Source organism: Colobus angolensis, unplaced genomic scaffold (genome assembly GCF_000951035.1).
Source record: "Colobus angolensis palliatus isolate OR3802 unplaced genomic scaffold, Cang.pa_1.0 Scaffold566, whole genome shotgun sequence".
NCBI classification, from domain to species: domain Eukaryota; kingdom Metazoa; phylum Chordata; class Mammalia; order Primates; family Cercopithecidae; genus Colobus; species Colobus angolensis.
This window is the reverse complement of record NW_012119221.1, coordinates 985,714-1,009,794: the sequence shown is the minus strand read 5'-3', so window position 1 is coordinate 1,009,794 and position 24,081 is coordinate 985,714. Positions and strand designations below refer to the sequence as shown.

General features: G+C 36.1%; 1 protein-coding gene across 2 annotated transcripts in view; it reads left to right on the top strand.

Annotated features, from left to right (window-relative positions):
• The window catches only part of CLOCK (clock circadian regulator), a 121,893-nt gene that overhangs the window by 57,318 nt on the left and 40,494 nt on the right, over nucleotides 1-24,081 (top strand). The window contains exons 3-9 of one of the 2 annotated variants that reach the window (XM_011961708.1): nucleotides 566-657; nucleotides 4,209-4,365; nucleotides 7,906-7,995; nucleotides 10,732-10,791; nucleotides 11,472-11,620; nucleotides 14,344-14,435; nucleotides 19,485-19,574. In XM_011961708.1, coding sequence (XP_011817098.1) covers nucleotides 7,949-7,995; nucleotides 10,732-10,791; nucleotides 11,472-11,620; nucleotides 14,344-14,435; nucleotides 19,485-19,574 — 438 coding nt within the window. In that variant the 5' untranslated portion in view covers nucleotides 566-657; nucleotides 4,209-4,365; nucleotides 7,906-7,948. The remainder of the gene's footprint in view (nucleotides 1-565; nucleotides 658-4,208; nucleotides 4,366-7,905; nucleotides 7,996-10,731; nucleotides 10,792-11,471; nucleotides 11,621-14,343; nucleotides 14,436-19,484; nucleotides 19,575-24,081) is intronic. The other variant, XM_011961707.1, reaches the window with a different exon arrangement.

Here is a 24,081-nt window from a genome sequence, read left to right as displayed (position 1 = left end):
TCTTTCTTGTAGTGCTATTGTCCCTCTTTTCCTTTCCTCCTGTTTTTCTCTGTTTCTTTTCTAATTTATTTTTTATTATTTATTTATTTATTTTATTTTTTTAGTGTAGTTGTGCTTTGACTCCCTTAGCATTTTCTTGTGTGAATCCTCACATGTGATTACCATGGGGCTTATATATAAAAACATCTTATAGTTAAAACAGTCTATCCTAAGCTTATGACAATCTAACTTCAATTGCATATAAAAATTTAACTCTCTCACTCTCCCCTTGTTATTGATGTCACAATTTTATCCTTTTGTATACTCATTGATGTTTTTATAGTTACAGTTTTTTAATACTTTTACATTTTAACTTCCGTACCAGAATTAAGTGGTTGTTTTAGTTTATTCATGATGTTTTAAGTAATTTTGTTTTCTTTTGGAAATAATTTATAGAATTTAAAATTGGTTATATACATTTTTGTGACAGTTCTAAATTTTATTTTTAAAAATCATTTTAAAACCCTTTTAATGATAAACTTCTATGTAAGTTGAATAAATCTAACATTTTTTCTTGTTTAAACAGAATTCTGAGACTTACGGTTGGTCATATAGAACAGTACCTTGAACTTATAGTTTCCTGAAGAATCAGTTTAAAAGATCCAAAGAGTACAAAAGGTAAAGAAAGGTGCATCTTAGAATGCATCATAAAATGATATTTTACCAGAAAAATAAAAGAAATCCATGAACTATTTTGACACACTAATTTAAGGAAGGTTTAATTAAAAAAAAAATTTTGTGTGTGTTAATTTCCCATCAAACGTAGTACCGGCTATGTTCCGTTAATTACTTTAGATACTGGGGATTCAGTGATGAACAAGACAGAAGCTATCCCTGCTGTCGTGAAAACTGCCTTCTAGAGGAAGACAAATAATACATAAGTGAGAAATTTGCGGTTTGCACTGTGCAGAGAATTAAAATGGATAGTGTAAGGTTGGGCACAGTGGCTTGTGCCTGTAATCTTAGCAGTTTGGGAGGCTAAGGTGGGAGGATTGTGTGAGCCTAGAAGTTTGATACCAGCCTGGGCAACATAGTAAGACCCCATCTCCACCAAAAATTTAGAAATTAGCTGGGCATAATGATGTATGCCTGTGATCCCAGCTACTTGGGAGGCTGAGGCAGGAGGACTTGAGCCTAGGAGGTTGAGGCTACAGTGAGCTGTGGTTGCACCACTGCATCCAGCTTGGGAGACAGAGTGAGACCTTGTCTTACACATACAAAAAAAGGATAATGTGGTAGAGACTGGTGACTGCTTTCATTAGGCAGTCAGAGATAGCCTAATTGAAAAAGGGGAATTTTAGTTGAGATCTGAATGGCAAAAGGAGCCAGCTGTGTGAAGATCTGAGAGAAGAGCTTTATAGGTAGTGAGAATAAGAAAGATAGTGAAATGTTTGAGGAACATAAAGAGCGTAATGTGACTGGAATATAGTAAGTGATGGAGAGAGTATATGGAGATCAGGTTGGGGAAAAAAACCTGGGAGTCAAATGCCCATCAGTGACAGACTGGATCAAGAATACTATGCAGCCATAAAAAGGATACATTCATGTCCTTCGTAGGGACGTGGATGAAGCTGGAAACCATCATTCTGCACAAACTATCGCAAGGACAGAAAACGAAACACTGAGTGTTCTCACTCATAGGTGGGAATTGAAAAGTGAGAACACTTGGACACAGGGTAGGGAACATCACACAGCAGGGCCTGTCGTGGGGTTGGAGGAGTGGGGAGGGATAGCATTAGGAGATACACCTAATGTAAATGATGAGTTGATGGGTGCAGCACACCAACATGTCACATGTATACCTCTGTAACAAATCTGCATGTTGTGTACATGTACCCTAGAACTTAAAAGTATAATAAAAACAAAACAAAATAAAAACCTGGGAGAGAAGCAGATTTACAGAAGAAAGTTAAGTGTTCTAAGTATATGGCATTTTGGACACCTTTAAAATCTGTAGAAATGTCTAAAAAGCAGTTGGATATCTGACTGCATTTGACAGTGTATTCTAGGGGTGTGGATTTGGGAGTCACTGGTATGTAGAAGTGCAATTTATTTAGGAAGTGTATACAGATTGAGAAGGATTCAGCCCTGGCACATGCCAGTATTAATTAGAGGAGAAGGAGCAGCCAGCAAGATGAGTAGAAAAGCAGGAGAATATTCTGTCACTGGAACCAAGAAAAGAAAGTACTTAATAAATGCAGAAGTGATCATCTACATCACGTATTACTTAATGGTCAAATAGAGAATAAACAGCCATTATTAGACTTGGCAATATGGAGATTTTGGATACTAAGAGTGAGCAATTTGAGTGGAGTGGTAGAGATGAAAGCCTAATTAAGAGTGATGAAGAAAATATGGGAAACTGGCCGGGCGCGGTGGCTCAAGCCTGTAATCCCAGCACTTTGGGAGGCCGAGATGGGCAGATCACGAGGTCAGGAGTTTGAGACCATCCTGGCTAACACGGTGAAACCCCATCTCTACTAAAAAATACAAAAAACTAGCCGGGGGAGGTGGCGGGCGCCTGTAGTCCCAGCTACTCGGGAGGCTGAGGCAGGAGAATGGCGTAAACCCAGGAGGCGGAGCTTGCAGTGAGCTGAGATCCGGCCACTGCACTCCAGCCTGGGCGACAGAGCAAGACTCTGTAAAAAAAAAAAAAAAAAAAAATATGGGAAACTGCTGGTTAGAGGTGGCAAACAATACAATTAAATTTTATTTTCTCTTGAGACCTCACTGAAGCTAAAGTAAAAAGAGTCTTACAAAAAACATTAACTTCACAGGACAGAGAGATTGGAGAAGAAACAATAGCAACAAAATTTGGGACTGAAAAGCAAAAGGGAGCATAGTAACTTTCTTGCAAATCCCAGGATCCTAAGCCCGCTGTGGGAAAGCTGAGAAACAAACTTCTTGACACTACTATAGAACCTCTATAATTTTCTTGAATTGAAAACACTGTTTCTGGAAATATGAGTTATGGTGGAACTAAAACAGGATAATTTGTGCAAATCTATTTAAGACGTGATTATATTCCATGGGTCCTTTTCTTAGCTTTGGAACCAAGGCAGCCACCTTTTTCCTATCTTAGCAGAAGTCAGGAGATTTATTCCCTAGTAAGAATAAAATAAAGGAGCCACAAACATGGCTGAGAATGAGGGTAACATGTTAAAAATAGAAGGGTTAAGAACCGAGGGTACCAGGTTTTTATACTCTTCAGGCAAGAGTTGAGAAGATACATAATTCTTTTCTCTGAATTACAATCATCTTAAAAGATCTAAAGATTCTGACATTGAGAATTCCCCAAATCAATATTTCAACCTGATAACCCTACAATAAAGTTAACAGTCAGCAAGCTGTATCACACAGAGCTTCAGTTTTTTTAGTGCTTACCCTTAAATATGAGTTCATGCTCAGAGATCAGTAGACGTCTGAGGAAAAATGTCTTATGTGCAAGATAAAGGCCAAACCAAAAGGTAAAACACCAAGTTAGGGGAAATGGAGAGCAGTTAGGCAGGTGAAAATTAAACACAAACCTTAGATAAAGTTAAGAGGGATGCTATATCCATGAAATATGAACGAGAAACAATAAGAAATGAAATTAGAAATGAAAAACTCATTGGAAGAGTTGAAAAATAAAGTGATCTATTGAAAGTAGAGCAGAGAGCCAAAGTGATGGAAAATTATGATAGAGAAAAAATAAGAAAATTACAACTGTCCAGGATCTCCAATACTCAAATAAGTGCTCCAGAAGGAGAGAGAAGCGATAGAGGGGAAAAACAAAGAATAGAGAACGACTCAAGAAAACTCTCCAGAATTAGAGTTACCAGTTAGGAAAAGCCTGTTGAGTGACCAGTACAGATACAAAAACAAGCCAAAACAGGGCACATCACTGTTCAACTTTAGGAAACAAGGGAACTTCCAGAGTGAAATAAATAGCAGGTCACATTATTTTACTGATAAAGGATTACATCCTTTATCAGTAGTCAGAATGGCTTTGCACTTCTTGACACCACACTGGAAGCTAGAAGATAGTGAAGACTTCAGTATTCAGAGGGAAAAGTGATTTTCAACCAGGTATTCAGTATCCAACTAAACTATTGATTACGGATAGACTAATGACAGTTTTAGACTTATGAAGTCTTAAAAAAATTTACCTGTCATGTCCCCTTTCTTAGGCAGTTACTGGAGGAATTACTCAACAAAAATAAAGAAGTAAACTAAAAAAGATGGAGGCATAGGATACAAGTAACAGGGAATATGACCTAACTAGAGACCCAGGGAATCACCAGGTTGATGATGAATAATGGTCACAAGAAGACAGCTGGTCCTCAGGTTAGTAGATAGTTTCCAGTCCCAGTAGAAACAGTTGGAAGATTTCTAGTGATACCACTGTGAGAAGGTGAAATTGGTAGAATGTGTAATGTGTTTGAAGAAATAGTAGATTTAGACAGGGAAGAATTTGTAGCTAAGTTGGTAGTAAGTATAAACAAAACTAGGTAAAGAACAAAACGGTAACTCTAGGAAAAACTCAAAAGGAAAAGTAATTATAGTATACTCTATGGCTCAGCTCTGAATTGGCATTTACAGAGTCAAAATGATGTTAACTCCAAATATAACCACCTAACCAGAATTATGATACTGAGAAATTGGGGAAGTGTGCATGTGTATGAATAAAATAGTAATGTGATGCATGCTGAGCTGGGAAGTCATATCACCAGATAACTCTGATCTCCAGTTGCTTAAGTAAAGGAGCATTCGATTCCTAGCTGTAACTTGATCCTTTATAATTGGGGAACTTTTTTTTTTGGAATTTTTAATTTTAATTTGAATTTATGTGGGTACCTAGTATATATATTTATAGGGTACATGAGATTTTTTGATAAAGGCGTGCAGTATGTAATAATCACATCATGTAAAATGGGATATCCCCTCAAGCATTTATCCTTTGTGTTGCAAACAATCCAGTTACATTATTTTCGTTATTTTAAATATAACTGGTGAATTTTGGATTCCAGTAACTGCAACCGAGCCTTTTAAAGACATTGCCTATCATTGTGGTCTAATCATGTCGAACTTAAAAAATAATGAAATTTATTCTATATTAGATTATATGTTTGACATTCCACTTCAGCTTGTGTAGGGAAGTGGCATGACATCTGTATCCTTAGACTGCACACCATGGACGAGTGTGACTCTAGCTAGTCTCTTTCTGAATTGAAAGCATGGGACCTGCAGTGGTCTGTAGACAAAGTATTTTGGCTGTTCCACCTTACCAGTTTGTCGCTAAAGTTAATTTGACACCATTTAAAAAAGTTTAGGGAAATCTTCTAACATTTGTTTTAGGGTGCATGTCCAGCCTATTTTACTTATTCCTTTCCCTTTCGCTTAAGTGAAGTGTGTCTGTCAGTTGACTGGAAAGGTGAAGATCTTGTGCTCGACTGTTAAGAGATATATCTGAATGGTCACGGTGGCTCAAGCCTGTAATCCCAGCACTTTGGGAGGCTGAGGCAGGCAGATCACCAGAGTTCAGGAGTTCGAGACCAACCTGACCAATATGGTGAAACCTCATTTCTACTAAAAATACAAAAATTAGCTGGCTTTTGGTGGTATGTGCCTCTAATCCCAGCTACTGAGGAGGCTGAGGCAGGATAATCGCTTGAACCTGGGAGGCGGAGGTTGCAGTGAGCTGAGATCGCGCCACTGCACTCCGGCCTGGACCACAGAGGGAGAACCTGTCTCAAAAAAAGAGAGATTTTAGATTCTATTAGCTAGACGACAAATAATTTTTAGAAGAATATTGTTAACAACAGTAGTTAAACAGCCTAATGAAGCATCAGCCTGTATCTTCTAAACTGTATTAGATTCACCCTTCTTGCAGTCAGCAAGGCTCTTCCTGTAGTATAACCCTTACCCCTGCCGCCCGCCCTTTTTTTGGTAGTTTGTCTTATTTTCTACCTTTTGATAATTAAGCCATACTGATGGCTTACTGGGTGCCTTAAAAGGCTCAGATCTGGCCTTTTAAACTTCTTACTGTTAACAATTCTTTTTTAATTCACTGAAATTTGCCCTGTTACTTTTATACTGTTCTTCTTGTTCTAGTGATAGAATCAACCTCAGTTTTTACCATGAAGATAAATATGTCTGTTGGACCAGAGGGATGTACTTAGGTGGTCTTTACATTCTCTTCTACCTCTAAAATTCTGTAGTTCTGTGTTCCATCTGCTGATAATACCTCAGACACTTGAAATCACAACATTTCATCCTGGCGTTAGTACTTTTTATTTTATTATTTCTATCTTTGACTCTGCCACTCATTTTCTTTTAAAAACTCTTAGTCCTGGGTATGGTAGCGAGTACCTGTAATCCCAGCTAGTCAGCAGGCTGAAGTGGCAGGATTGCTTGAGTCCAGGATTTCAAGGCAGCAGTGAGCTATGATCATGCCACAGCACTCCAGCCTGGGCAACAGAGTAAGACCCCATCTCAAAAACAAAAAGAAAAAAAAATATTCTGAGCCCCTCACAGTTCTTCTGCAGCCGTAACCATACAGGCAATGCAGCAATGTTACCAGGGTTATTCTCCTTTACGCTCATGAAGGTGCATTTAAAAACAGTGACCGAATGTTTAGAATCTCATGTTCTTATAATATCTTTAATCTTCTTTGGTTTAGAAATGCTCCAATGTGCATTTCCTTTGAATGTTGAACATTTTGTTGATGCTCAAAAGCTTTCAGATTTTGGAGCATTTTGCTATTCAGGTTTTCAGATTAGGGATACTCAACCTGTAGAATATAGAGAGACAAATTTTAGGCTTGTGATCCAGCTTTAAAGCAGTAAGTTTTACTTCCTTCAATTTGATATGAGACTCTTTATAGTAAGACTCTTCTGTATTTGACTTGCCTTTGCCAGTTTACCACTTGTATTCTCACTTTATGGTGTCATAATTAAAACTTTAAATTGTAACATGCCAGGTTTTTCATAAGGAAAATGCTAAACCTCCTAGTTTCTCAAATACGATATTCTTTTGTCTCACTGAGGCCTCCGCCTTTACAAATTGCCATTCCTGTAGCTTAAAATTCTTTCACCTATTACCTGTTTCTGTCCTTCAGCCTGTTGCTTCTCAAACTTAAGTGGTCATACATTATCACATGGAGCCCTTGTGAAAATGTAGATTCTGGTTGTTAACGCTGGGATAGGGCCCAAGATTTTGCCTTTGAAAACAAGCTCTCAGAGGATGGTGATGCTGCCCATCCCTGCACCATATTTGCATTAAAAAGAATCTTGACTCCTGACAGATTTACTGTCATGAAGAATATTTCCTCTTGTGTCCCCCCTCTAATTCCCATGGGTACACATAATTGTTCCTTGCCCAGTGGTAGCATTACACAGTATATACCTTCATTATACCTCTTACTATAATTATTTAGATATCTGTCTTCCTGCTCAATTGCAGTTTTTCCTACGGGGACTGTGTCTTTCACTGTTGTGTACTCAAAGCCTGCTGTACTGTTTAGCAGAAAATAGGCTTTCAACAAATGTTTATTGCTGAATAGATGGTGTTATTACAGACTATTTGCAGTTATATAGTCAAATATATACTGAATATTGAGAATGTCTGTTTTATTTTGATTGATAGAAAAGAGAAAGTTAATATGAGCCTGAATTACTTTTTTTCTTGTAGTTGTTTTTTAGGAGGGGAGAAAAAGCCTCAAATGTGCCTCAGCCATAGGTATTTGCTTGAAAATAATGTTCTAGTCTTCAGTACAAACAAAATGTTTTGAAGTCTCTGTGATAACATATAGTATTTCTCAGGATAACTTTGTGGAAGTAAGATTTTTAGAAAACTAATGACCATTTATTTTTCTTTTCACATAAGGAGAAGTACAAATGTCTACTACAAGACGAAAACGTAGTATGTTATGTTGTTTACCGTAAGCTGTAGTAAAATGAGCTCGATTGTTGACAGGTATGTTTTTGAAGACTCTTATTTTAAGTTATATATAGTTATTTTAAAATGCACTATTAGAATGATGGTCTATATGAAATTGATAGAAGGAGTTTTATGCCTAAACATAATTACTGTTGCATTCAGTTTCTGTATTAAACAAATATAGTGTAAAAAAGTAAGTAAGGTATATCAATATTTTTCTAGAGCCAAAGTCAGCAGCAACATATCACTTACGTGTTTTAAATGAGTCCTGACCTGTAATTTTGAGTGATTTGGTCATAGCTGCTCTGAAGGAAATTCTGACAGTTGCAGATGTTTCCTTGGAACCTTGTAGAGTCCTTTTTCTTCTTATCTAACTTCATCCCTTCAAGCATCTTAGCATTTGTGACTGATAAGAGGTAACTATAATTAGGATTTCATTAGTTAAAATTGTAATCTTTACATCTTACTCTTGGGAAAAGGGTAAATCTCCATATTCCTTTGATTTTAATACTTGAAATTTTTGGAGGAGGGTAGAAGGGAGCAGAGAGGGTTAAAAAAACGATTGGGTACTGTAGTCACTACTTAGGTGGTGAGATCATTGGTACACAAAACCTCAGCGACACGCAGTCTACCCATGTGAAAAACCTGTACATATACCCCGGAACTTAAAGTAAAAGTAGAAAAGAAAAGACTTTAAGTTGTCTTTGTTTTTTACATTTTAGCATCTCTTATCATAATTTAATTGGTAGCACTCTTTTTTTCTTTCTTAAGGGCACATAAAATAGTGGTGATCTTAACAGTCAATAATATCTTAAATTTGATATAATCCAATAACATTTTTAAAGCATCTACTCTTTGACAGCAAATGTACAGAATACTTTTTTATATGTTATTTAACCTCAATAATTACGTAAGATTTTACAGATAAGAAAACTGTAGGTCAGAGAGGTTAAATAATTGTTTAAAGTCACATAGCTAGTAAGATATCTGGAATTTTTACTTGTGTTGGTTTGGACATTAAAGTTGCTATGCTTTTATTGCACTGTTCTGGGTGCTCCATCCATTGGGGATTCTTCAAGAGTTTTGCACATAGACTTGTACACAGAAGTGACTTTTGACATCTGGGGACAACTTTTCTCCCTTTCTATGAGCTAAATAGTAAAGATATATACTCCACCAGAACTTAAGGTCTGAGGAGCCAGAAACTTCCTTAAAGAGGCCTGCCTGCCCCATGGCCATAGCTTTGAACTGTGCCATAGTTACAGGTGGAATTAATGATAGTCTTTTCCTTGGAAAGGATATTTCTTCACTGCCTTTGACAGATAAAATATGAATTTGGCATTATGCTTTTCCCATTCTAGATAGTATGACATCTAGGGATGACATTAGTGTTTTCAGACATAAAGCAGTGATTATTAATATGGGTTCCTTATCTCTGAATGTCATGAAACTTAGGAACTCTGTCCTCAGAAAATTCATGTACATACAAAAATTTTTAATAAATTTCAGGGCATACATGGAATCCCCAAAGTTCATACATACACCTCCACCATGATACAAGTGTTACAGGTGATCTCAATAGTGACCCCATTTTATAGCACATAGGCCTTTATAGGCCATAGAAAGGTGTGACTAAAGGAGTGAATAGTGAATTTATATAAAACCTCATAAATCAGCAGAAACTTTAATATTGCTCCTAGGGTTGAGTTAGCCACCAGTGCGCTTGATTTTGTTTTTTAGGAATGGTCTTTCCTTACATCTTCCCATAGCCAGCCCTTTGTTGTCACTTAGATCCTAGCTCACCATGTCCCCCACTAACCACTCAGACTCTAGTAACTAAAACATCACCCCTTTAAAAAAAATTAAAACTCATCACCCATTTTTATACTTGTTTCTATCTACTGGAAAATAAGGATGGGTATGGCAGCTCACACCTGTAATCACACTTTGGGAGGCTGAGGTGGGAAGGTCATTTGAGCCCAGGAATTTAGGACCAGCCTGGTCAACATAGCAAGATCCTGTCTCTACAAAAATTTTTAAAAACTAACCAGTCATGGTGGCATGTACCTGTGGTCTCAGCTACTCAGGAAGCTGAGGCAAGAGGACTTCTTGAACCCGGGAGGCTAAGGCTGCAGTGAGTCATGTTCATGCAACTGCACTCTAGCCTGGGCAGCAGAGTAAGACACTGTCTCTAGAAAGAAATAAAAAGGAAAAAGTGTAGGAAAGCAGCTAAATGTCTTGTTCGTTGTTTACTAAACATGTCCAGAACAGAGCACATGAGTGCTAATACATGTTTGTCAAATGAATTAGTAAATGAATGAAATGTATTAATATAAGTTAATGCATTAGATTGTGATGTTTATGAGTAATTTGTGGTTTTATAAAGTAAATAAGAAAAAATTTAAATTACGCTGTTATAGTTAACAAAAATCATTTTATATAATGGCAAACACTGACTTTCTGTAAGTTTTTACTGATTACTGAAAGTTTGAAACAAGATATTTAAACTGATTAAATTCTTGTTTAGCGTAATGTGTTCATAATATAGCTAAGTATAAATACTTTTACAATTTATATATATAATAAACTTAAAAATATAATTATTACTGAATTTTGATTTTCGAATGTTTACTAGGAAATAGGTTAGTGGTTTGAATTTTATAATCCATTAACTTTACAAAAATTCTAGGGTGTAACTGAGTTGATTTACATGTCATTTTAGTATTGCTGTTGCTTAGTGAGTCTGCTCTTATTTTCTCCACTTTCTTTTAGAGATGACAGTAGTATTTTTGATGGGTTGGTGGAAGAAGATGACAAGGACAAAGCAAAAAGGTAGTTTGATTAGAGATGTAAAATAGTAAATAAGTGAATAATAAATATAATGGTAAATAAATAGTGAATTAATGATTTCCAAAAGCTATCTGCTTTAGAAGTTTAGATATATTAGCAAGGTGGAAGAACTTAGAATATTGGTATGTAGTTTATAAATTAAATATCTTCTGACCTTTTGGAAAAGTATTATGCTTTGCTTAAACAGAAACTGAATTAGAAAATCTGACTTCCCAAAGCAGATAATTACAGGTATCATAAAATGATTGTTTTATAAATAATCAAGTTTATTTTTCTCAATAGCTGTTTGTTTACTGGTTACTGCTTCACATAGAATAGCAGTCATTATTCATTTAGCACATGTATTTATAATAACCATATAAGTTAACAATCCTTGGAAGTATTAGATTAAATAAAACCTGTGATTTGAATGCAGTTTTTCTTATTGGCATTTTCGTAAAAACATGTATGTCAAATGCATGATTTGTAAAATTTTCTTTAATAATAAACTAAGCTGAAAAATTATTGCAAATTAACTGTATATTGTTGGTAACCTGGGAGATACTTGTTACCATCTATGTTGATAGAAGTACGTGCTGTGTCATGTCTCAATTAACATTGTATTAAACTACTTGTGTAATTAAATGGAATGTTTGAAAAATGCATATTTTTCATTTCATCAGAGTATCTAGAAACAAATCTGAAAAGAAACGTAGAGATCAATTTAATGTTCTCATTAAAGAACTGGGATCCATGCTTCCTGGTAATGCTAGAAAGATGGACAAATCCACTGTTCTGCAGAAAAGCATTGATTTTTTACGAAAACATAAAGGTAAATTTTAAACTTTGTATAATGGAACAGACTCTCAAAGCATTAGTTAGAATCTTGGCAGAGATGCTTAAGATTGGATGCTTCCTTGGCTTTTTTAAGAGAGAGAAATCAATTGCATTTTAAAAGATTTCCTAATATGTTCATTCTTTCATTCAACAAACATTTATTCCATGCCGACTACATGATAAATCCTCATGATGCAGGGTAACAGTCCTGAATTTCAAGTAAGTCAAGCCAGGGCAGACAAACATGTAAGCACATAATTACAAATATGAGTAGTGCTTGTAAACTGCAGCAAAAATACAGGAAAGAGTATATCAGGGAGACTTTAAAAATAGTTGATTTTTCAACTGAGTCTTTTAGATTAAGGAAGACAGCATGTCACACAAAGGGAATATGTGCAAAAGCAGAGAAGCAGGGAGACTTCATTGTCACTGAAGCATGTTTGTGTTGGAAAATTATGGGTGTATTTGAAAGAAAGGAAAAAGCTAGATAATATAAAGTTCTTATATGTCATTTTAAAAGGTTTTTTCAATATATATCTAGTAAATCAACACTATAAAATAAAGTATTTGTTAATAGAAGAAAATCATCTTGACAAGTGAGTCATGAAAAGAAAATTTAAAGAATATTAAGTATTTTGGTAACAGATAATAGATTAAAAAAAAAAACACCTGTAGAAGGAAATTTCCTTTTTCAAATGCGAATGAAACTGTAAAACTCAGAACAGTTAGTAATTAGTGCCTCTGTTTTACTTCTGCCTAGCTCAGTTGGTAATGCCTTACCAGACTGGTTTATGTTCCACCGCTCGTTGAAACTGTTTTTGTTAATTTCACTTATGACATTACCTTCCTATCCCCCAATAAAGCAATAGCTTTTTCTTATACCTCATCTTCTTCTGCATCTCTACAGCACTGGAAATTTTTATCCTTCCTCCCTTGGGCTTCCCTTATATTGTACTTTCACCTCCCCTTTTCTAACTGAAACTAACTTCTTTCCTCTCTCTTTTTCTGCCCTCTAAATGTGACATTCCTAAGTCTTATCCTTGTTCTCTTGCTTTCTGTACACTCTCTCTCTTGCTTATCTTATTCCATAGCTTCAGCTATTGTGTCTCTATTAAACTACCAGATTTCTATTTTTAGATGCAAACATTTTAGCCATGTATTTCCAGATAACTTCTAGATCTTTCTTTTGCATGTCCTCAAACTCAGTGCATCTAAAATTGAATTTATTTTCATTGTGTCAAGTTACCTCTTTCTCTTAACTTGCCTTTTTTCATTTTTATACTACCGTCCTTTTAGTCACCTAAGACTTAAACCTGAAAAAATTTTAGGATTTTTTTTCATCTTCCTTAGCACCATATCACAGTTGCCAAATTCTGTTGATTCTTTTGTAAATGTGTCAATATTTATTGCCACCACTATCATTACATTTTACCTCTACAAATAGTATCTCACTAACCCTCAGTGACTGTTAAATGGCACACTCATTGAAATCAGTCCGAAAATACTAGGAGTTCAATAAATGATTGTTGAATGAAATGAAATGCATATATTTCCCCCTGACAATAGAGGATGAATTTTGGCATTAGGTAATTTGTTTTTTCAAAATCAGATACATAATTCTCACAAAAGTAGTATTTCTGTTATATGAAATATATATACATATCATCCTAAAATAAGCCTATGTTTAATGAAACTTGATTGGATTTGTGGGTTTAAATCCTTTTCCCAAATGTATATAATTGATATGAATTTTAAAAGCACTATATTCCACACATTTAGTAGCTATACTTCTTAGTTACTCTTCATATTTCACTACAGGCATTTCTAATATGCTAACTTATTAGACAGAATGCTGTATTTCTGTATCTGATGATAAAATCAGAATTTAGCTTATACTTACTACAAAGTAGAGTATATTTTGTAGAATATGGTCTACGACATAGATTTTTATTCTGCCTGCTTGTTTTAATATGTCTACATTTAAAAATAGAAAAAATGTGTTACTAGGTTTCATCATTTATTAATAGCTTTTTCATAACTAAATCTATTAGAAGTATGTAGTGAAATAAAATAGTAATCATTGTTACAAATATATGTCCCACAGCAGGGATCTCCAAATTTTTGACCAGCTATCTACTATTGTACAAAGAGGACACTAAGAAAAATCACTGTGGGAATATTACTGTAGTAAAGTTTTTGTGCAAAATATTAATTTAGTCTCTTTGATTAATTAAGATGGAGCACTTGAGATTGGGAAAAAGCTTTTTGCCCAGCAGTAGGCAGCTAAGGCCTTCTGTATTGAAAGCAAACCGAGTGACCTCTTTGGCCTTTTTCAGCTAATTTCCCTAATGCTGCTCTAGACATTGCTATTTGAATGCCAAGGGAAGGAAAAGGAAAAAAAGAATGTCTTCAAAATTCTTGGAGCAAAAATCTTGTTTGGTCCTTGTGTCAAATAGGATGCAATCTCAGGCCCATCAGCAACATAACAGAGCACCAAGAGAAAAACTAAAGAGACTGGTATCACCAAGAGACCAAATCCAAGGAGATAACTTGCCACGTTGTCTCAAATATTTCATCATACCAAAACCTGGACCTTTTGATATCTACGCAATAAATGTTAATGCTTTAATTAGACTGGGAAGACAGAAGACAACTTGTAGGACTTTTGTACTCCTCCGGTGGTTGGAGTATGCCACTAATATGTCAATCTGTTTACAGAAATCACTGCACAGTCAGATGCTAGTGAAATTCGGCAGGACTGGAAACCTACATTCCTTAGTAATGAAGAGTTTACACAATTAATGTTAGAGGTATGTCCAGATTTAATTTTTGAAAGTTTTGTTTTCCTCAAAAACGAAATCACCGGGTGACTTAATATACATGTGTACCTTGGCAATATTGCAAGTTGAGTTCCAGACCACTGCAATAAAGCTAATATTTCAATAAAATGAGTCACATGGATTGTTTTGTTTCCCTATAGTCTATTAGGTGTATAATAGCATTATATAAAAAAAAATTGATCATACCTAAATTTAAAAATATTTTATTGCTAAAAAATTCTAACAATCACCTGAGCCTTCAGCAAGTCTTAATCTTTTTGCTGGTGGAAGGTATTGCCTCAGTGTCAGTGGCTACTGACTGATCAGGGTGATGGTTGCTGTAGGTTGGGATGGCTGTGGCAATTTCTTCAAATAGTCAGCAATGAAGTTTGCCACATCGATTGATTCTTCCTTTCAAGAAGATTTCTCTGTAATGTGCAATGCTATTTGATAGCATTTTACCCAGAGTAGAACTTCTTTCAAAATTACAGTCAGTACTCTCAACCCCTGCTGCTGCTCTGTCAACTAAGTTTATGTAATATTCTGTATCCTTTGCTGTCTTGTCAACAATTTTCACATCTTCATCAGGAGTAGAGTCGATCTCAAGAAACCACTTACTTTACTCATCAGTGGAGCAACTCCTCATCAGTTCAGGTTTATTAGGAGATTGCAGCAGTCAGTCACATCTTCAGACTGCACTTCTAATTCTAATTCTCTTGCCATTTCCACCACATCTGCAGTTACTTCCACCACTGACACGTTGACCCCCTCAAAAGTTATCCACAAGGGTTAGAATCAACTTCTTCTTAACTCTTGTTAATGTTGATATTTTGTCCTTCTCCCGTGAATCACAAATGTTCTCATGCCATCTAGAAGGGTGATTCTTTCCAGAAGGTTTTCAGTTGACTTTGCCCAGTTCCATCACAGGAATCACTATGTGGGAGCTGTAGCCTTGTGAAATGTGTTTCTTAAATAAGACTTGAAAGTCAGAATTATTCCTTAACCCATGGGCTGCAGAATGGGTGTTGTGTTAGCAGGCATGAAAACAACATTAATCTCCTTGTACATCTCTGTCAGCACTCTGGGCAACCAAGTACATTGTCAGTGAGTAATAGTATCTTGAAAGAAATCTATTTTTCTGACTAGTAGGTCTCAACAGTGGGCTTTAAATATTCAGTAAACCATGTTGTCAACAGATGTGCTGTCATCAGATGTCCTGTTATCCAGAGTTTGTTGCTCTATTTATAGGGCATACTTCTTAAGGGCTTTGGGACTTTTAGAATGGCAAATGAATATTGGCTTCAACTTAGAAGTCACCAGCTGCATTTGCCCCTGACAAGACAGTTAGCTTGTGTTTTGAAGCTTTGAAGCCAGCTTTAGCTTCTCTTTTCCAACTTTGAAAGTTCTAATGGCATCTTCTGCCAATAGAAGGCTGTTTCATCTGCATTGAAACTCCGGTATGTAGTGTAGCCACCTTCATCAATGATCTTACCTAGGTCTCCCGGATCACTTGCTGTAGCTTCTACATCAGCACTTGCTGCTTCACTTTGTACTTTTATGTTACCTCATGAACTAACCTCTGTTCACTTCGAACTTTTCTTCTGTAGTTTCCTTACCTCTCTCTGCCTTCACAGAATTGAAGAGAATTAAGGCCTTGCTCTGGATTAGGCTTTGGCTTAAGAGAATGGTGTGGCTGATTTGATCATCTATACAGAACACTCAAACTTTCTCCATATCAGGAATAAGGCTGTTTCACTTTCTTAGCATACATGTAGTTGCTAAAACTTTTCTTTTTCATTCACAACTTTGCTACTTGTTTGGTTGCAAGAGGTCTAACTTTTGGCCTGTCTCAGTTTTCGACATGCCTTCCTCACTAAGCTTAATCACATCTAACTTTTGATTTAAAGTTAGAGATGAGGGACTCTTCCTTTCACTGGAATACTTAAAGGCCATTGTAGAGTTATTAATTGGCCTAATTTCAATATTGTTGTGTGTCTTGGAATGGGGATCTCCAAGGAGAGGGAGAGGGATGGGGGAATGGCCAGTGAGTTGGTGGAGCAGTCAGAGCACACACAACATTTAAGTTCACCATCTTATGTGGGCGAGTCACCATTACAGATATAGTAATAATGGGAAAAGTTTGAAATAATGCAAGAATTACCAAAATGTGACACGAGACACAACGTGAACATATGCTATTGAAAAAAATGATGCTGATAGACTTGCTTGACCCAAAGTTGCTACAAACCTTCACATTGTAAAAAAAACAAAAAGCAAAACACAACCCAGAAACTGAAGTTCAATAAAGCGAAGTACAATAAAACAAGGTATGCCTGTATAAATAGATTATGGCCACATCTCAAGTCCGAAGCAAGATATTTGGCAAATTGAGTTATTTTTCTGTTTGTATTTTAGATGGGACAGTTAATTGTGTGTGATTAATTTTTTATGTATTCAGCAGAAATGTTACCATATGAAAATTTGTTAGAGTATAAATATAAACATTTAAACCTGTACTTTAAATCAGAAAAATAAGTGAATAATTTTTATGTATTAGCTCATTGAATCCTTATAACACTCCTATGAAGTAAACACTAGTATCTGTTTCTTGCTTTCAGATGGGGAAATTGAGGAACACTGTCTCTTTTTTTTGGAGACGGAGTCTTAGTTGCCCAGGCTGGAGTGCAGTGGCACGATCTGCCCACTGCAACCTCTGCCTCCCAGATTCAAGTGATTGTGCCGCTTTAGCGTCCCAAGTAGCTGGGATTACAGGCATGTGTCACCGCGCCCAGCGATTTTTTTTATTTTTAGTAGAGACGAGGGTTGACCATGTTGGCCAGGCTGATCTCGAACTTGATCTCATGTGATTCACCTACCTTGGCCTCCCAAAGTGCTGGGATTACAGGCGTGAGCCTGGCAAACAGTTGTCTGCTTTTGACCCTATTATGAAATAATACTGGCATTATGGTACTAAAGGGTTGAAAAAAATAATTCATGAGTTTGCTTGAATGACAAGATTTCTACTTCTATATTAGCAAAGACTGGATTTGTTTGAGCCATTCTAAAAGATAGGCATCTACTCAAAATAAGTTCTTTGTGATATCCAGATCTCTTTCCCAAAAGAAGGAGACATGGGGGAGGGTACCATTTTCTATATATTCCTCAATTACGTAGAGTTAGGGAAGGTTACTCTAACTCCCAGCTCTATAAATTATATACTGCAAGTACTTTTACTTGTGCTACACTAGTGCTGCAGATACAAGGATTAATAAGATATACATGGTTCCTACCAGAGGTCACTATCCTTTTCGAGAGCCATTTAATTAAACAAGAAATTAAGAGTTTAGTGTGCTAACCATTTTAATAGAAGAATCCCTCTTGTGGTATCTTTTCCACTATGTATCTTCTACTTCTTCTCCACTGGATCTTTCTTTCCCTTTGACTACAAATATACTTGCTCTTTTTTTAAATGCCTTCTCTTGATACTTCACCCCCTTAGAACTGTTTGCCTTTTTCTTTCCTTCTAAAGTTCATGAATGAATGACTTGTAATAGCCTTCTGATTTTGTACTCATTTTTAAACTCATTGTAGTCTGACTTGCCTTCCTGTTAACATAACTTTTTGAAAATCACCAAAATTCATTTCTCATTCTTATTCTTTATTTTATCTCATTTTATACCAAACCATTCCTCTCCTGTTCACGTTGTCATTCTCTCTTCAATTGATTCCTTGATGACAGTGTATTCTGTCTTTATCATAATTTTCTTTTTTGTAATTTTAATTTTTATTACTATTTTGAGGCAGGGTCTCACTCTGTTGCCCAGACTGGAGTGCAGTGACGTGATCATGGCTCATTGCAGCCTCTGCTTCCTGGGCTCAAGTGATCTCACCTCAGCCTCCCAAGCAGCTGGGACCATAGGCATGTGCCACCACACTTGGCTAATTTTTAAATTTTCTTTCAGAGACAAGGTTTCGCCATGTTGCTCAGGCTGGTCTCAAACTCCTGGGTTCTAGTGATCTTCCCGCCTTGGCTTCCAAATTGGCTTCCTGTCACAGGCGTAAGCCACTGCACCCAGCTTTCTCTGTTATTTTCTCTGGCCTTTTTCTCTTCCTCATCCCCTATATGTAGATAATTCTTCCAGAATTTGTCTTTTGTAGATCTCATTTCTTCAGCTGTCACTTCTGTGCCTAGGATTCTCAAATGAAAATACATTGTAGTGTATAAAGTACAAAATTGCTTTTTTATTAAGTCTTACACTCCCTGCTCTGACTTCTCTTCTGAAATTGAGCTTCACATTTCTCAATGCTTGCTCAAAGTACTTTCTTTATTCCTAATACTACTGATTTCATTGAGATTCCCATTAACTTAATTATTCCAAAAGCCACTATGATTTTCCTAACTGAATTTTCTTTTCCCTCTAAATCCATTTAACACCCTGCTTCCACACTACTCTTATTGAAGCACAGCTCCCTGCCCTAAAATCTTCTATTGGCTTACCATTGTATACAGAATATAAATTCTTATGTCAAAGCCTTTTATGATATGAACTCAGCCTAATTTTTCACCTTAATTTCCTGCTACTCCCTTTTACTTTATTCTCCATATATCTCCTTAAACTTCAAATGTACACCTCTGTGTTAACATATCCATGATAATAATGTGTTCCTTTGTGTGCCTACAAAACATTTTGATGTCTTGTGTGCTTTGGAGATGTCAGCATCTTCAAATAAGCCATGATACTGTATATACATGGTTGGATCATGTAATATACCTAGTGATGAAGGTAGAACATTGTCTCTATCTTTTAGAGACCAGTTGTCCAATAGATGGCCAGTGAGAGACTTTTTTTCTCCAGAAGCATTTAAAAAGGAACAAAGATACATACTAAGGTATTGTAAAGGGGGAAAGCTAGTATTATATTTTGACAGAACTTTGGATGTTTCCATATTAAATCCTTTGTCATTTATCTCAGATTTTTATTTCTGTCCTGTGAAATACTTTCTTCTTTTCATTTAACATATCATTATGTTTAATTTCAGGCTCTTGATGGTTTTTTTTTAGCAATCATGACAGATGGAAGCATAATATATGTGTCTGAGAGTGTAACTTCATTACTTGAACATTTACCAGTAAGTATAAAGATCCTACAATCTACTTCTTATTAAAATGCCTATTTTAAATATTCTAAAGCACTAGGAAGTGGATTTTGAGAGCAGTGTATAACAGTGGTTAAAGGGGTAGGGATAAGAGCTGTAAGTATGTCTTTGTTTTAGCATGTGTTTTCTCAAAGCTCAGTCATAACTAATCTGTAGTAACTTAATATTCAACTACAGTTATGCATCACTAAATAACGGGAATATGTTCTGAGGCACTTCTGTCACTGTGTGAACATAGTAGAGTATACTTATAAAAACCTAGATGTATATAACCTGCTACCCACTTAGGCTATATGGTATAGCCTGTTGCTCCTAGACTTCAGCCTGTACAGCATGCAGCTGTACTGAATACTATAGGTAATTGTAACACAATAAGTATCTATATGTTTAAAAATACCTAAACATAGAAAAGGTACATGTGAAGGACTAAGACAGTACTGTACACCTTTATAGACTTTATAAACACTGTGCACTTAGGCTTCTTTATATAAAAATGTTTTCGTCAATAATAAATTAACCTTAGCTTATTGTAACTTTTTAACTGTGTAAACTTAAAATTCTTTTTTAACTTTTTTACTCCTGTAGTAACACTTAGCTTAACAATTTGGGAGGCCAAGGCTGGCAGATTGCTTGAGTTCAGGCTTTTGAGGCCAGCCTGGGCCACATGGTGAAACCCCGTCTTTAAAAAAAGACAAAAATTAGCCGAGTGTTGTGGTATGCACCTGTGGTCCCAGTTACTCGGGAGGCTCTGGTAGAAGGATTGCACTGAGCCTGGGAGGCAAAGGCTACACTGGGCCGTCCGTGATAGTGCCACTGGACTCCAGCCTGGGTGACAGAGCAAGACCCTGCCTCAAAAAAAAAAAAACAACAAAAAAAAACACCACCACAAATACATCATACAGCTGTACAGAAATATTTCCTTTCTTTATATCCTTATTTCAAAAGCTTTTTTTATTTAAAAAACTTTTTTTTAACTTTTTAAAGATTTTTGTTTAAAAAGATGTAGCTGTCATCTCCTATAATAACAGTACCCTTTTGAAATACCTCCTACGGGACCTGCCTGATGCTGTTTTAGAGTTAACTTACAAATATATATATATATAAGGCCAGGCGTAGTGGCTCATGCCTGTAATCCCAGCACTTTGGGAGACCGAGGCAGGCGTATCACCTGAGGTTGGGAGTTTGAGACCAGCCTGACCGACATGGAGAAACCCCGTCTCTACTAAAAATACAAAATTAGCCGGGCGTGGTGGTGCATGCCTGTAATCCCAGCAACTTCGGAGGCTGAGGCAGGAGAATTGCTTGAACCTGGAAGGCGGAGGTTGCGGTGAGCCGAGATAGAGCCATTGCACTCCAGCCTGGTCAACAAGAGCGAAACTCCATCTCAAAAAAAAAAAAAAAAAGTAAATAGAGAATACTCTAAATCATTAAAAGTATGGTAAATACATAAACTAGTAAGATGATTGTTTATTATGTACATATGTACTGTATATAATTTTATGTGCTAAACTTTTATATGATTGGTGGCACAGTAGGTTTGTTTACACAAGCGTCACCACAAACACAAGTGCAAAGGATGAGTAATGCATTGATTTATGGCATTACAACAGATAGGACATCACTAGACAGTAGGAATGTTTCAGCTCCACTGTAATCTTAGGGCCACCTGTGGTCATATATGCAGTCTATTGTTGACTGAAACATTGTTAATGCAATGCAAGGTCATACCACTTTATCTAACCTCTCTTTTTCCTGTCTTCTTTATTCTATTGCTAACTTTTTAGTGTTTCCGTTTTAATCAGCCTGTTGAAAATGTTAAATCACTGAGAATGTCTTGAGAATGAATTTCTGCTGAGATACTTGTTGCAATTAGGGCAACTCGTAAATATTTTTCTCAATAGAATTACTTATTAAAAAAACACTCTAAAAATAGTAGATACAGAACTTTTTATGCTGTGTGACTTTGAACTGATAAAGTCATATTGGCCATATTTTAATTTATTATCTATATGACCAAAAGGGTAGAGAATTAGAAAAGTGTATTTTGTTTGATTAGGATGGTGAATACCTGGTTTGTGTGCTTGCTTTTTTTCTAGTGTCTATTTATTAGTATCTACTCTGTGCCAGACACTGGGCTAGGTGCTGTGCCATAACTGATAGGCTTTTGGGGGGAATTTTCAGTTTTTAATATTTTATTAAATAAATTTAATATTAAAATTTAATATTTTATTTTAATTTTTAATATTTAATGAAGATGGAGCTCGTGGTATAAATATTTTGAAGTTACTTATAAACTACTCTTAAAATGCCCCTCTATGTCTGGGTGCAGTAGCTCATGCCTGTAATGCTAATGTTTTCAGAGGCTGGGTGGGAAGATTGCTTAAGGCCAGGAATTCAAAACCAGCCTGGGCAACATAGTGAAGCATCCTGTCTCTACAAAAAAATTTTAAAAAGTAGCTTATCTCTGTAACAGGGTAAAGTAATTCTGCTTGTAAATGTCTCTTTCAAGAGATATTGAAAAGCGGTATTTCTCTCCCTTTGATTATTCTGATACTTCATATTTTATAAAGAGAATGAATGGATTTTAGCACTTAAAAGTCCAGGCTCTAAAAGGGCATTTTTTAAAGATGAAAGCCATGCAGTAAATAATTTGCTAATTTCTTTGCTTCATACAGAAAATAACTTTTACTTTCCTACTCTTCTGGGGCTTTATTTTCTAGTTAGCTCAAATAGTAGGATAAGCCCAACATTTAAAAACTTGTTTGAGAGTAACACATGAGATTATTAGCAACACATAAGTAAGCTAGCATAGGCAGAAGAAAGGACAGACTGATTAACTAAATTTTCTGGACAACTTAAAAAAATGTTTTCATAGCAAGAAAACCCAGGGAAAGAATCCCATTATAGGATTAAGATAATGTTTAAGTAATTTGAAAAAAGTATAGTTACGGCCGGGCGCGGTGGCTCAAGCATGTAATCCTAGCACTTTGGGAGGCCGAGACGGGCGGATCACGAGGTCAGGAGTTTGAGACCATTCTGGCTAACACGGTGAAACCCCGTCTGTACTAAAAATACAAAAAAACTAGCCGGGGGAGGTGGCGGGTGCCTGTAGTCCCAGCTACTCTGGAGGCTGAAGCAGGTGAATGGCGTAAACCCGGGAGGCGGAGCTTGCAGTGAGCTGAGATCCGGCCACTGCACTCCAGCCTGCGCGACAGAGCGAGACTCCGTCTCAAAAAAAAAAAAAGTATGGTTACATGCTTTTAAACCATATATAACTGTATTGGGTTTTGTCATGTTTACAGAAACTGTATAATCTAGTCATAGAGCATCGTTTGCAATGTTTTTGCACTTTCTAAAAGCCTGCTTCTTGGCACTTGCTTGAATTTCATTCAGAATTAGATGTCCTTCATCTCTGTTCTACTGTTACCTTGTATGTACTACTGTCACGATACAGAGAATTGTAATTTTCTGTTTATTTGGATAGTTTTGGTAGTTGTAGCTTCTTACAGTCAGGAACTTTATCTCTGTATCCAGAGGAGCTAGCTAGTTTCTTGGAGAGCCACTCAGTGATTTTTTTGTTGAATGTATGAAGATGAGTATGCTACTTGATTTGGCTGTTTTAAAAAATCCCTTTCTAATCTTTAGTGAGTTTAATTCCCTTTTGAAATAGACAACATGTGATAGATCTCATTGGAATCGAAGTGTTTGATTAACACTTCCCTCAATAAAAACCCTCTCACCTTCCCATTTTCTTTTGGATAGTTTTTAAAACATTTTTAATTTTAGAACCATTTTTAGATATACAGAAAAATGGACAAGGTAGTACAGAGAGTTCCCATGTGCCCCATACCGTTTCCTCTGTTACTAACATCTTCTAGATTTTAAAAAATTGTGTCATCCAATCACTAAATGGTAACGTTGAGCTAATGTAGAAAAAAACAGAAAGGCTATTGATTTATGTCATATAAGTAAATCAGCAGAACTTATATTTCCTTTTCATGAAATGGGTAAGGGAGATAAAAAGATCCAAGTAGTTACCATTTTCTTTTCTTTTACTATTGAATTGTGTTTGAGAACTGAGTGGATGTATGGCCACATAAAGTACGGTCAGCCTCATTTAGAGATTTTGAGTGTAGTGGTTAATGGAAAGTTTGACACCTATTAAAGCGGCAGGAGAGGCAGAGTGGTTGGGGAGGCATTGCTTGTGATCATACTACTCTTGATAAAGCCATTCATTTTCTTTTCTCTATGAATATGAAACATCCCATGAAGTTATAGATGGAAAAACAAGGGTAAGATAGGTCACATCATAATTTACCGATGGTAGTAGAAATTGTTAGTAACAAATAATAGTAGAAAACTATAATCATTCTCAAAAATGAAAATTTTAGTTCCTATTAATATTTCAAATTGGTGGCATGTTTTTCTATTAAGACGACATATTTGTCTGTTGTCAGACTGCTATAAAGGACTCCCCAGT